The sequence below is a fragment of the Amblyomma americanum genome, chromosome 1 (genome assembly GCF_052857255.1).
Source record: "Amblyomma americanum isolate KBUSLIRL-KWMA chromosome 1, ASM5285725v1, whole genome shotgun sequence".
In the NCBI taxonomy this organism is placed as follows: domain Eukaryota; kingdom Metazoa; phylum Arthropoda; class Arachnida; order Ixodida; family Ixodidae; genus Amblyomma; species Amblyomma americanum.
This window is the reverse complement of record NC_135497.1, coordinates 438,713,065-438,726,241: the sequence shown is the minus strand read 5'-3', so window position 1 is coordinate 438,726,241 and position 13,177 is coordinate 438,713,065. Positions and strand designations below refer to the sequence as shown.

General features: G+C 45.4%; 1 protein-coding gene across 1 annotated transcript; it reads right to left on the bottom strand.

Annotated features, from left to right (window-relative positions):
* Positions 1-1,586: 1,586 nt before the first annotated feature.
* On the bottom strand, positions 1,587-3,649 carry LOC144115909 (uncharacterized). Its single transcript, XM_077650541.1, has 5 exons — positions 3,533-3,649; positions 3,289-3,364; positions 2,946-3,017; positions 2,174-2,337; positions 1,587-1,990 (listed from the first exon to the last, which is right to left on the bottom strand). Exons 1-5 carry the CDS (start codon positions 3,551-3,553, stop codon positions 1,787-1,789), a joined length of 537 nt encoding a protein of 178 aa, XP_077506667.1. The 5' UTR covers positions 3,554-3,649; the 3' UTR covers positions 1,587-1,786.
* Between the last annotated feature and the right edge of the window lie 9,528 nt (positions 3,650-13,177).

Genomic DNA, 13,177 nt, shown 5'->3' with positions numbered 1-13,177 from the left:
TGCTCCACCCCATTCTTATCCGTCTAGTTTTTTTTCCATCTCACGATGAGCTGTCATTGCCAACTGTGAACTGCTGTTCCCTTGCTAGACTGTAGAACAGGACTTTGGCTTGCTGGATGTTAATTTTTAGACCTACCGTTCTGCTCTGCCTAACTCGTTCATCACCTGAGCGACTCGGCAAGACAATGTCCTCAGCGAATCACAGATTATTTAGGTACTCTCCATTTACTCTTATTCCCAACTGCTCACATTTCATGCCTCGGAATACCTCCTGTAAACAGGCGGTGAATAGTATTGGCGAAATCGTGTCTCCTTGCCCGATGTCCTTCCTTATTGCAGTTTGAATGCTGACTTTATAGAGGACTACGGTAGCTGTACAGTTCCTATATATACCTTCCAATATTTTGAAACAAGTCATGGTAGGCCCCGTCGTGGCACCCCACTGTTTGTTTGAAGTATTCTGCTACCGATGTGGAGCAGGTTAACTGTCAGCCGTGGCGGTCACATTGCGACGGACAGTGTGCGTGCGCTATGCAATGTGTACACACGTTCAAGAACCCCGTGGTGTAAATTAACGTGGAGCCCTCTACAACATTGTTCCTATAAGCACGTGTACCACAACGCGTCGTTAAAGTACACAATCGTGAATGTGCAAAGCAGGAAGATTAATGAACATATGGAAAACCAAACACTGACTAGATTTAGCATACGTTGTGTGTCTTGCAGAACGTAAAAAGGTAACAGGTAAAAACGAAATCAAAGTAAACAGTACATATCACACACCTTGTGTGTGTCTTGCACGATGTTGCAAGGTACCATCACAAAAAATTTGCACACACACTTCACACTGGTTATGTGCAGGAATGTGAAAGCACGTGCGTATGACACCACCTGGAACACTGCACGAGAAATGGTTAGTTGCAATTTTGACACAAATGTAGCAGGGAAAAGTTTTGCCATATTGAACTCAGTCAGTGGGGGGTGTATAACGCGAATGTCATGTATATGACCGTCGGGAAAGGCGGCCCTCGGCTTGCCGTGTGCGCCATGCGATCACGTGATGACGGCAAAATTATCCTGACATGACTGGGATTTTCTGTACCATCTGCGAGTGCTCATACATGCCGTCAGGTTTTCTCGCAATGTGACTAGCAATGCTTCCACATTGAAACACGAAACCAAAGTGAAAAACGAATACTGTACAGCCTGTACACTGCACACAAGTTAAAAATTACAGAAGGAAAAAAAAACATTCATACACAAGCCCCATGCACCTGGCAGGGAAACAAAAAAATGTTTGGCACCTTGCAGAAGGAAAATAAATATATACATAACACCTGCACCTGGCAGGGAAATAAAAAAATGTTCTGCACCTTGCAGGAGGAAAATAAATATATACATAACACCTGCACCTGGCAGGGAAATAAAAAAATATTCTGCACCTTGCAGGACGAAAATAAATATATACATAACACCTGCACCTGGCAGGGAAATAAAAAAATGTTCTGCACCTTGCAGGACGAAAATAAATATATACATAACACCTGCACCTGGCAGGGAAATAAAAAAATTTTCTGCACCTTGCAGGAGGAAAATAAATATATACATAACACCTGCACCTGGCAGGGAAATAAAAAAATGTTCTGCACCTTGCAGGAGGAAAATAAATATATACATAACACCTGCACCCGGCAGGGAAATAAAAAAATGCTGTGTACCTTGCAGAACGCAAAAAAAACAAAAAAACAGGTAAAAAAGGAAGAAAGAAAAAGCCCCACCGAACAAGTTACTGCGGTGGCTGTACCTGATTGTTCAAAACACGCACAATCAGGGCCACCGCAAGTACCACTTGCTCGGTGAGGCGCATCGTATCGGCCCTTGCCGCCTCAGCAGTGTGCAGCATGTGCGCCCCGGTTTCTGTGACGGCGGCAGTCAACTGTGTCACTGCCGCCGTCAGGCTGTGCACTGCTGTTGTTGTTCGCCGCTGTTCCTGCACATGAAAGGAGCTTCATTTGCACACTTCACAGACATGTAGGGCTCGTTGGACATAAATATGAACTAGTGAAATGTCTCTACAGGTCACGCATTGGTTTCGAACTGTGAATGTAGATACAACATGTTGCAAGCAGATGCTTCTCCTTCACTAAATGTGGTGGGTGTTGTGTGCACATACCTCTAGGAGGCGCACATGAAACGTGGCGTCCTCAGCAGCACGGGCTTCGTGGAGGTCATTGGTCCGCCGCGTCTCTGTCAGCAGCTGGCGGACCTCCTCCGCCCGCATGCTCCGCCGCTGCTGCCTTGGACGCCCCGCCGCCACATTTCGCCGCTCCTGTGTAGCTGTCAAAAGGAGAAAGTGACTGAATGTACACTTGTCATATAGTGGCGCACGGTGTACAATAACTTGACTGTTTGGTGCAATATCTCAGAGGGCTGTTGACATGCATACCGGGGAGCAGTACATAAAAGCATTCATAATCAGCAGTATGACAAAAACAGCATTGTTTCAATGTGCACATTTGTGTAACCATCGCAGACACCACAGTTTCCGCTGTAAGAGGGAAAAAGCGTGCACAAGGTACCAGTGCTGCATATGAAAGACACTTCTGTGGGTGGCTGCCACGGTGGCTGAGTGGTTATGGCGCTCGGCTGCTGGCCCGAAACACGCGGCGGTCGAATTTCGATGGAGGCGAAATTCTAGAGGCCCGTGTACTGCACAGTACTGTAGTGCACAGTAAAGAACCCCAGGCGGTCCAAATTCCAGGAGCCCTTCACTACGGCGTTTGTCATAGCTGGAGTTGCTTTGGAACGTTAAAGCCCCATAAACCAAACCAAACTTGTGTGCGTATTGTAAAGTGATACTGATAGTCTGCTCCTGCGAATGGTATTATTGTTAGGTAGCTTGCGAAATGGATAATGTGCAGCATGATATTGGGACACCAACTCACAGGCTGTGTCACAAGGTGCGCCCTCGTCCTCCTCGTCCAGCTCCTCCAGCTCTTCTTCCGGGGGGGTGCCATCTATGTGAATTCATTCCACAAGACAGCACTGCTTAGTGGACAGTTTCAGCAGAGCGTGTATTGGTGCAAAACACACGGTTACTAGGTACTGAGACACAAGAAGAAACATAGCAGTACCGAGACGGCAATGTAGTACAAGGTACATAACTCGAGGTTGCATTTCTTAGCTCAGCATTCGCATCCCTCCCTAACTAAAAGAAAAACCACAACGAAGTCAACAATGTGCACAAGTTGTTAGGTGTACATATCAAATGACGAAATTTTCACTTACCAGATGGAGAGCGCGCCTCTGCCTGCTGCAGGCCGCTCGTCCCTGGCATCTCCCCCACGGACACACGGGGCTGGTTCTGCAAGAGGCACAGCGCCCCACGTTCATGCACGAGTGTCTCGAAGTTCATTATGTGTGTGCATTGCTCACAGTACATGGCCCCGAGGTTGACATTCATTATTCTTCATTAGCCTCCCCTATCATTCCCCTCTCATTATTACTAACGTCACCGCGGCTTACAACATACCTGGCTGGACGAAGAAAACATTGGAGCTGCGACGCCTAGAACGAGGCCCGGCGACCGCAGCTTGGACACCCGGCCTGCCAGCCCCGGCAGCCTGCCGCCTCCAGTGCCCCTGCGACAGGGTGTGGAGAGACATATTCAAGGGCCATTCGACAGACCGTTGTTGACACGCTCACCTTCCCGCCGCCAAAAACTGCGCCTCCTGCTTCTTGCAGCGGGTGCACCACACTTGCCAAGTGTGGCGCCATTGAAGCGCAGTTTTGGCAGCGGGGCCCACGGCGTTCAGCAGGGCCGCAAGCTGCTGCCACAGCTCGCGCCTGCGAGCCGCCGTGAAGCCCCCGGAAAGGGGTGAGGCAGCGTGGGCGAGCGCCGGGTGCTGTTCCATAAATTCAACCATCATGACGAGCTGCTCTTTGGACACACGTGCTGTCGTCATGATGGTGGATTAGCCGTTTCAAATGATAACGGTATATCATGCCAATTCCGCCAGCATTTCTAGGTATTGGTCAGGGAATGAAATAGGGAATAATGGGGAATGTACAGCTTGGCTTCACAAGGACATGCGCTATATATAACTTGGGTTCACACAGCAGAGCATAGACGTGCGCTCTATTGGAACAACTTATACAAGGTTACGAAGCAGCAAGGACGAGCAAGATGGTTGGTAGAGTGCGCCTAATCGTTTTTCTCGTCCTTGATCGTTCCTTACTTACACGCCTACACACGATGAACTGACGATCACGCAGCCATACAACTTTATTTCGCCCCATATGTCACACTTCCCCGTCGTCTTGTATTTACCAAACAAAATACGGAACTACACATCCCACACGTCAACCGAAGAGCATCTATGGGCTATTGGTGTCATCGATAATAAGCAAATACACACTTACCACAATATGTTGTCTTCGTCGATTTTCAAGCCCAGCGCTCCTTGTAAGTTGATCTACGCAGGCCCGTAGCATTCACTGCCTTCAATCAGATTTTTCTGCACACTTCAGACATCCGCAAAGTGCCTTGATTTTAGACGACACGCAAAAAATCGGGAACTAGCCGTGGAATCAGCTGTTTTCTTGCACGCCGCCATGTTCACGCGATACCACTGCCAGCGCGCCCTCATGGCAAAAGCAGTTAACCTGCAGCAAATTTCATTGCAAAACTGAGAATGCTTCTAATTTTCCCTCGTGTTGTTGAAATTGCAACACAGTTTAATACCAAAATAAAACATTGCTTGTTTTCTTCATTGCGTTTTTGTTCATTTTCAGACTAACATGTTCACGCTATACCGCTGACAGCACACCTTCGCGGCAAAAACAGTGACTGAACAGCAAACTTAATTGCAAAAATGAAAACACTGCTTTTTTTGCTTGGTGCTGTTGGGTTTGAAATACAGTTACTTAGCAAAATAAAACATTACTCGTTTTTATTCACTGCGTTTTTACTACAAAACATTAGTCTACGGTCCCTTGTCGTGCGATTAGTGGTTTCGGGGCGGAGCCCACCGCCTCCTTGCTCCGCATTGGCCGATTCGGCGGTCGGCATTTCTCGGTGTCGTCATTTTGACGTCACTGTCTCAATATTGAGACAGTTTTTTGAGACTGATCCGTAATCGCGCCCCAGGGCACTCTCGTGCGCTTCTTTACCGCTGGTAGCCCGAAGAGCAACAGGTGCTACGCTTCAACCATTTGAGCACAGTAAAAAATACAACGCGTTCTTTTCCATGACCGCTATAAGATGATCTCTAGCTTCTGGTTGTACGCAAGGCTTTGTTTGACACCCGCGCGATGATTTTCATTGGATGGGTATAAGCGCTGCTGGCAATCGTCGAAGGAAAACATGCCTTCACGTTCGTCAAGTATGCGACCACACTGTTTCATCTTCTGGAGGAGAACGAAGGCGTCGTACGGCGCAGCGTTTATAACTACACGTCAGCCGAGAAGGCAACAAGCGGCAACAACTTCTTACTTCGCTCATATTCTCCCTGCAACAATTGTAACCGCTTTTGCAATTTCGAATAGAACACCTGCGTCCCATCTTAGTCTAGCAAATTCCAAAGGAGGCCGCACTGCGCGTAGAAACACTGTTAGTATTATGGTCCTCGAACAGACACCGACAAGAACTGTTGCTGTTTGACTTAAGGGGGCAGAAATACGTCACGGCGTGCCCGCTGAAGCAAACACCCGTGTCGTATGCTTTGAGCGCGCGCCGCAGAATAGCGCGCCGGAGCCGCCTGCCCGGGCGCTGCATTTTTTTTTTTTCGCTGCGGCTTCTACACCTCGCCGCATGGCGCCGCCACTGCATACGGCCCCGTCGGCGCATACAATTGCGACCTTATCTGGTCGCCTGCGCTCGCTCGCACAGACGGGAGTTTCATCTCCTAAATGGTCTTCCTCCGTGCCTGAGACTAAATGTTAGCACTTGCCACAGCACCAAGGACAGAATAATTTAAAAGTTTAGAATAACTGCAGAACCTACACTTGGTCATTAACAGCGCAATGGCCATAGAGTGAGGGTGCTTAACAGCAGTACAATGTCAAAGGTAACTGCATGCAGTGCTCGTAACTGGTTTATCTAATTTGATGTTTAGAATTCTATCGGCAAATAATTTCAGAAAATGGCTCTACCTTACTGGGCTTAGCAGAATTTTATGTGCATACAATAACAAATGCTAAAAAATAAGAATAGCACATGAAAAAAGCACTGCTGTTTCTGCTTATTTCACACGATATGCGCCTCTTGTAAGAGTGGAATGGTCACAAAATATGTCCTTCCAAAGCAACCAGATGCCCTTCACGGTGGAAGACCACCTTCAAAGACTAGTTTCTGTCTAATACTGAGCTGGCCTCGCGTAGTTTACGCACATGTCTCTCCTGTTGCTATCATTATGGGGCACGTGGCTACAACATAGGCACTGCTGCTGCACAACCTGCAATGACACCTAACATGTCAGTGATGTTTTAGCTACCAGTACATTTTTTGAAAGCAGTACTAAGAAATGTAAACTTCACATGGAAAAAATTAGTGATCATTAATATTATATGGGCCACCTTTGCAGACCAAACTGAACCTATAAAGTAACTGCATGAGCGGCAAGAAATAAACACGCAACTGTTTAAGGGGAGAGCACGGTCTTGAAAACAAAATTTTAACAATGTAGTCATAATTATTAAAACTTTATGGAAAATGTATTTTTTCACGCTGATTCTAAATATGTCATTTAATTTTATGTAAAACAATTTCTTGAGAACTTATGTAACTTTTATGCAAGTATTTTGCAAAGTGCTTTGAAGAAAATTTGCTGTGGGACACTCAATGAAATGTATGCCACTAAGTTCTCTTGGCACCAAGAATTGCAATAAGTGTAAAATTATCATCCTGGTTATCATAGAACTTGAGTTATAGGATACTGAAGCTGCCACTTCAGAAACGGGAATACACACTTTTCTTCGCATTTCTGAAACGGCAGCTTCAATACCCTATAACTTAAGTTCTATGGTAGGCAGGAAGATAATTTTTCCCCTATTGCAGTCCTTGTTACCAAGAGAATCCAATGGCACATGTCAGAAAATTTCCCGCAGCAAAATTTCTTGTAAGCTGTTCACAAAATAAATGCATGAAAATTATATACGCATTGAAGGAATTGTTTTACATGAAATTAAATGACATATTTGGAATCAGCTCACAAAAATACATCTCTCTTGAAGAATTCATTATTTTGACTTCATTAACAAATTTTTTTTCTAAAACCGGCTTCTTCATTTAAGCCTAGCCAAAACTAGTCCCATATACCTGTCATTAAACCACGAAAATGAAACGCATATAGCTTACTGAATTTTAAAAACACTGGTAAAGAGAAAGGACAGAAGTGAATGGGAAAAGCACTTCCTCTTCTCTGTCCTTACCTGTGCAGTCAAAATTCGGTGCGCTATACCAACTAGCCTAAATTGACAAACATTGTGAAGCATCTATATTGTTTACGCATGACAATGCTTTGGAAGGGTGCACAGCTGAAAAGCAGACACAGAAATATTGGACACCCACTTGCAAAGAATTTCAAGTGAAATCGAAGAAAATGTGTGCTGAAGAAGTCGTTCAATACCCGTGAAAGAGCATCCAATACTGTACACATGCGAGTAAGGGCCACACTTCTGTAGCCAACATAAAGGCATCTAGGCGCCAGATATAACGTCCGTTCGATTCACCCGCACTGTTTGAACTAGTTCCCTTCTTGTTGCACGTCGCCTTTTGCCACTTCGACTTTGGCAACATACCGTTCTTTTCAAGCAAGTGCAAATACCGCACAGACCCAGTTCAGCAAAGCTGTATCATGGCAACAGATGACAGACTCACTGAGTGCAAGCACGCATGAACGACACCGACACACCAAAGCAGTAAGCCACCAAATGCTCTGCCCTGGGTCCCAAGATAGTAGATAACGACATGTAGTAGCAGGTAACGACATGACCTGTGGGAAAAACAACATTTTAAAGGCACCGACAAGAGTGTGAATGCCGTGCAAGAGGCGGAAAAGACACTTGCAATCAAAATTCCTCTATGGTCGTTGCCAGTAAGCTGCAGTTCCCATCTTTTTTTCTATAAAGCAGCGAACAAAACCGTATACTGAGAAACGTAAATACCTTAGAAACCATAACAGCAAGCCAGAGGCAGAAATTTTGCATGAACTCTGCACTTTGGATTTCATTTGTTTGGAAGCAGTGCTGCACCGCTCCTGTACTGCTGAACTCTCCCTGCACGAGTGCGGTACTTTTTTTGCACTGCCATGAACTAGTTCACATTAATGTGCACTGATACCGCACAGCACGCAGGTATTTTTTTATTTCGGCTCCATCAAAATAAAGCGATGTGGCTGGGATTCTACCTGCATCTTTGAGACCAGCAGCTGAATGCCAAAGCCACTGATCCACCCCAAGAGCTGTTATCCAGCGTCCCATAGTGTTTTTAGAGGCATAAAAATGTCAGCAGTACCCGATGTGGTGGACCGGCCCATGAACTCCCACCTCTTCAAAAACCACCTACTCTCTCCTCATGCCACAGTTCCTCAATACTCTCTGCCCTACAGCAAGCGCTGCCCTCACCCCCAAAGACACCGCTTGGTTCTTAAGTTTTTGTTTCATTTTATATTTGGTTTCTTTGAGCAATTACCTGTGGACTAGAAAGTTCCTTTATGAGCACCCAGTGAATTCTTGCAGCAGGATAAATGCTGCTCAGTTTGGCTTGTGATCTTTTTCCTGCTTGTTTTACTTTCTTTTTTATAACCTTTGTTCCTTGAATAAAGATTTCCAGGTGCAAGTGAATGCTGGTGCCATCTGCTGCTTTTATATCACGCAGTCTTATTTGTGCTGCCATAGTCAGTACGGACCAGTATCAACTTGGTAAACATTGAACACTGGTGACTATACTACTCCCACAGATGAAACAGCAAGCAGTTCTCAAAGCCACATTTCACAAGACAACAAATTTAGGTGCTTTCACCTTTCCACTCTCTGTCACAGTGCAAACACCCTGGGCTGGTTGTGGTCCTGCTACAGGTGTTCCAGCAGGCACTGCTCCTTGAAAAACTGGCATGTCCGCACACAAGAACGGCAGTGGTCCCGCTGCAGGCATTCCTGCAGGCACTGGTGCAAAGTCCGCTTCTTGTGATGACATCACCGATGTCGCGGCTCCTTGAAAAGCCTGCATGTCTGCATGCAAGAATGGCAAAACACAAGGTTGCTGTTCACTCAGTAGGGATTAAAACACAATTTAGTCTAGTACAGTAGCAGCTGCATTTCGTACAAATTATGCTGCAATTATTACCCTCAGCCTTGAAGAATGTCAAATGAATAATTAGATTATTCTTTTGTTACACAGACATGCAAGATAGACATAATTTTATCCATTGCCAAACTGACACAGGCCTTTTGAAATGAGGAACAGCAACCCAAGACGCGCAGCACAGCGGAAGCAGCATTTAAGGCAAGATAGCTAGCTACCAATTAGTGCTTGCATGTAATGTTCAACAAAGAAAAGTGAAATGCTGTTATTTCTGGCGGTCAACTTCACCATCCTGCTCATGTTCAAAGCAGGTTAGAGGCACTGCCCACTGACCTCCAATTTAGTATTACCAGCTGCATCCACCCTTTCCCAAATATTTGCTGGTCTCAACTGCAATGTTTATCTTTTCTTGGAATCTATTTCATAAGTAGCAATGAACCACTCATCACCTGTCGTCCACACAATAAGTATTGCTCAATTCTTCATGATTTAAACTAGAACACCATAGTCGCGTTTGTTCCCTATCCACACTACTGTTTCTTAACGTAACACCTACAGGACGTTGCACATTCACTGCTACAGGTGGGAGTCGCACTGCTGAACACTCTCAAGTTCAAGCCGCATGTAACACAAGGACAATTGGCACAGCGGCCGAAGTAGCCAAGTTGGCAGGTCTCTGTAAGCGACAGGCGAAGACCATAGGCTCGAATCCCACAGGCAGCATGTGGTTATCGTTTCTTCTACTTCCTAGTCATTGAGCTCTCAGGTGAAAAAATTACTACGCTATGAATGTCCTATTAACAACATTAATAATAAGTTAAATGCATTCCCGTATGCTTTCCTTGGTTTCAATGAAAGTTCGCTTTCTTCCTATGTATATTGTAATGAGCTCCTCATTTCTAAACCTTTCCCTGTTCATTCTGTCAGGTTATTCTTGCAGTTTGAAAAACAGGCCATAGACTTGCTGTGCACTGAAGAAAATGCGCATGGTGGTAGGTTGAGGACTCTGCAACAATGTCACTGAAATTACAGATATTAGACATGATTCTAGAGTGCTCCTGGCGACTTTCCATACCTTCCTCAGCTGATGACCACGCATTCTGCACTTCAGCTGAAGGCAGTGAGGGCACAGGTGTGACTGCCCTCGGTGGCCTGTCTTCAGCGGCATTATCAAGGATGGCAATGCTTGCCTCGTTGCTCACTCGAGCAGCTGTTGACAAAAACGTTAATGATTTTAGACTTCCTGCCCAGCAAGTTCATCTTTTCTTCTTCTTTCGTCATACTTTCTCATCTGGTCATTTATCTAAGCTCCACTAAGAACATAGGGTACATATGTAGCCAAAGTTCACATATCAGCTGTGAAGCAGACATTACAATCGTTAAAAACATGTAGTTTAAAGCTGCATTTCTGCAACCAATGAGCAATGTAATAAACATGCAAAATTTTTAACACTAGCGTTCCCAAAAAGATGTGCGTTTTTATAATGCACTGGTGTATTTTTAGAACAATGTAGCTTACGAGGAAAAAAGCTATCACTTATAGGCCGCAAGAAGTGGTATCAAGTTTAAGAAGGGTGCACACTGCCATACAAGACTAACCTGGAGCTGAAAGGCATTTCAAAAGTTGCTCCTGCAACTTCATGTTCAAATGCTGAAGCATTGAATTTTCTTTTTTTACGGCTTCCAGTTCCTCTTTCAGCTCTCTATTCTCTTGTACTGCCAGAATTTCTTTATTTGCACGTTTTTTGGCAGCCATTCTCATCTCCTTGACCTTTTTTCTTGACTGGAATTGAGGCATGGATATAACCAATATAAATCCAGCAAATGTATATCATGCACAAGTCATTACACTTCGTGTATAATCAGCATACTTGTTTTTTTCTGACCACTTTGACCACTGCCTTCTCAATTTGTTTCATCCACTTGCCACAAGTACATTAGGATTTTTCTCATCCATAACATCGTACTGTTGGCCGCAGAAGTTTGCGGGATCTAAGATGCGTGGCGGAGCGAAGCAAAACTTCATTGCTGCGTGATCTGCCATCACAGAGCATGGTGTGGAGGCTCACATGAACCTCGACACCACACCTCTACGGCAGATGGTACAGGAATAGTTTTGCAGATCCTGCAAACTTTTGCTTCTTGCAGTTCATGCTCATGATACAGGTTAGGTATAACAACGCCACAAGGAGTGCACATGACTGTAGACAGGACTGCACTCAATATGCCTTTGATGCGACTGTAAAGCTGGTATAATCAATTTCAAGTCCTTCACGAATGTAAGCTAAAGCTGCTTCTTACTTGGTTGCTCTTTACAACAGCAACTTAAGTGGTCCGTAAGAACAAACAGCTATGTCATACAATACTTTGGCTCTTGCGTTTTGAAGTTTAGATGCACGAACCAAACAAATCCTAGAAAAATGGATTACATCACTCAGATAAGATTTTCCTACAACTGCATGACCTTTTTATTATGCTGTGATCATACATGCACCTTCATCGCTACATGCAGCTTGCTCAGACTTGCACATGTTTCAATAATTCAACACTAGCCAACATCCCCGTAAAATATACAAAAAGAGTAAACATATTCAGAACGGCCATGGGCACAGCAAAGGGCCCAGCAGTGGCATCAATGAAAATTGCATATAGCTGGGTTGCACAGAGGTCATAGCTACCGCCATGTTTGAGATTAGATGGATGTCAGAAACCTGCACATTTTTATAATTCATTATTCATTACCTGCCTAATCTCCATTGCAGCTCAGCCTTGGGCTCCATTGCGGCGCGCAAGACATCGCATGAAACCTATGTATAGGAGGTATTCACTGAGGCCGCGCTACCAAACGGCACGAGCGTCGTCATGGCAAGCGCGCCATGTTTGCGGTCGTTTCACGCCAGCTCGCGCTGTGTCGCGGTACGCCGTGAGGTACCCGGCCTGAATTGTTAGTGATCCAAAACCCCTTTGCACGTTGTTAAATGCGTCAAAGTCCATTTTTCTTTGTGGAACACATATTGTGCTTGAAGACTGCAGCAGAATTCTTATGTGCCACGATATAACGAAGCTGCGCCTGCCACAACTCGGCAGCAAAACTGGCCAGCCGCACTGCACGCAAGAATGTACATGACTTGCCGCTCTTAATATCAGCTGATAACTGTCACCTACTCATGCAGGTCACATCGTTATTGAACAGCACATTATTAATTACCCAGATTTCGAAACTGGCGCCTCAGAAACTCATCTTTCCAGCGGCTGCCGTCCGCGAGCTACGGAAGTTTCAGAGACGGTGTTCCAGCATAAAGGCAAAGCGCCACAGCTGCTCTATTTACGCAACAGAACGGTCGCGAAAATGCTGTCATGCGCTTGCAACACGAGCGGCAGGCCTAACGAGAATGTTTTGAAGTTTTGAATGTATCAGCGTAGCACTGCTTCGAATGCACAAGACCTGGAATCTAGGCCGGTTAGCATCAATGCGCTGTGTAGCGATTCTGTTACATTTTGTAGTAACACATCACTTTCGGCAGATAGAGACAAGTTAACGTAGCTAAACAAACCAGACGTCATTACTACTCTCCTCTCCAAAACCCGCACTACAGCCATCGGCTTCCTCTGCACGGCGCTTGAGCTCGCCCACTTGTTAAGAAATTGCACCCTCTCTAGATTTGTATGCTTTAATTCTTTGACCTGTCGATAAACTTAAGCCGTGCACAGGGTGGGCCTCGATGTCAGTGAATTCATCGCGCAGCAACAGTCCTGTACGTCGCACGGCACGCCAGCACCTCCGCATTCCTACGGGTCGACGTTTTCACAGCGTAGAAACTTTTTAGCCTGCCCGCTCTTTTCTGTCACGCACAGTTCACGAAGTACCCACTG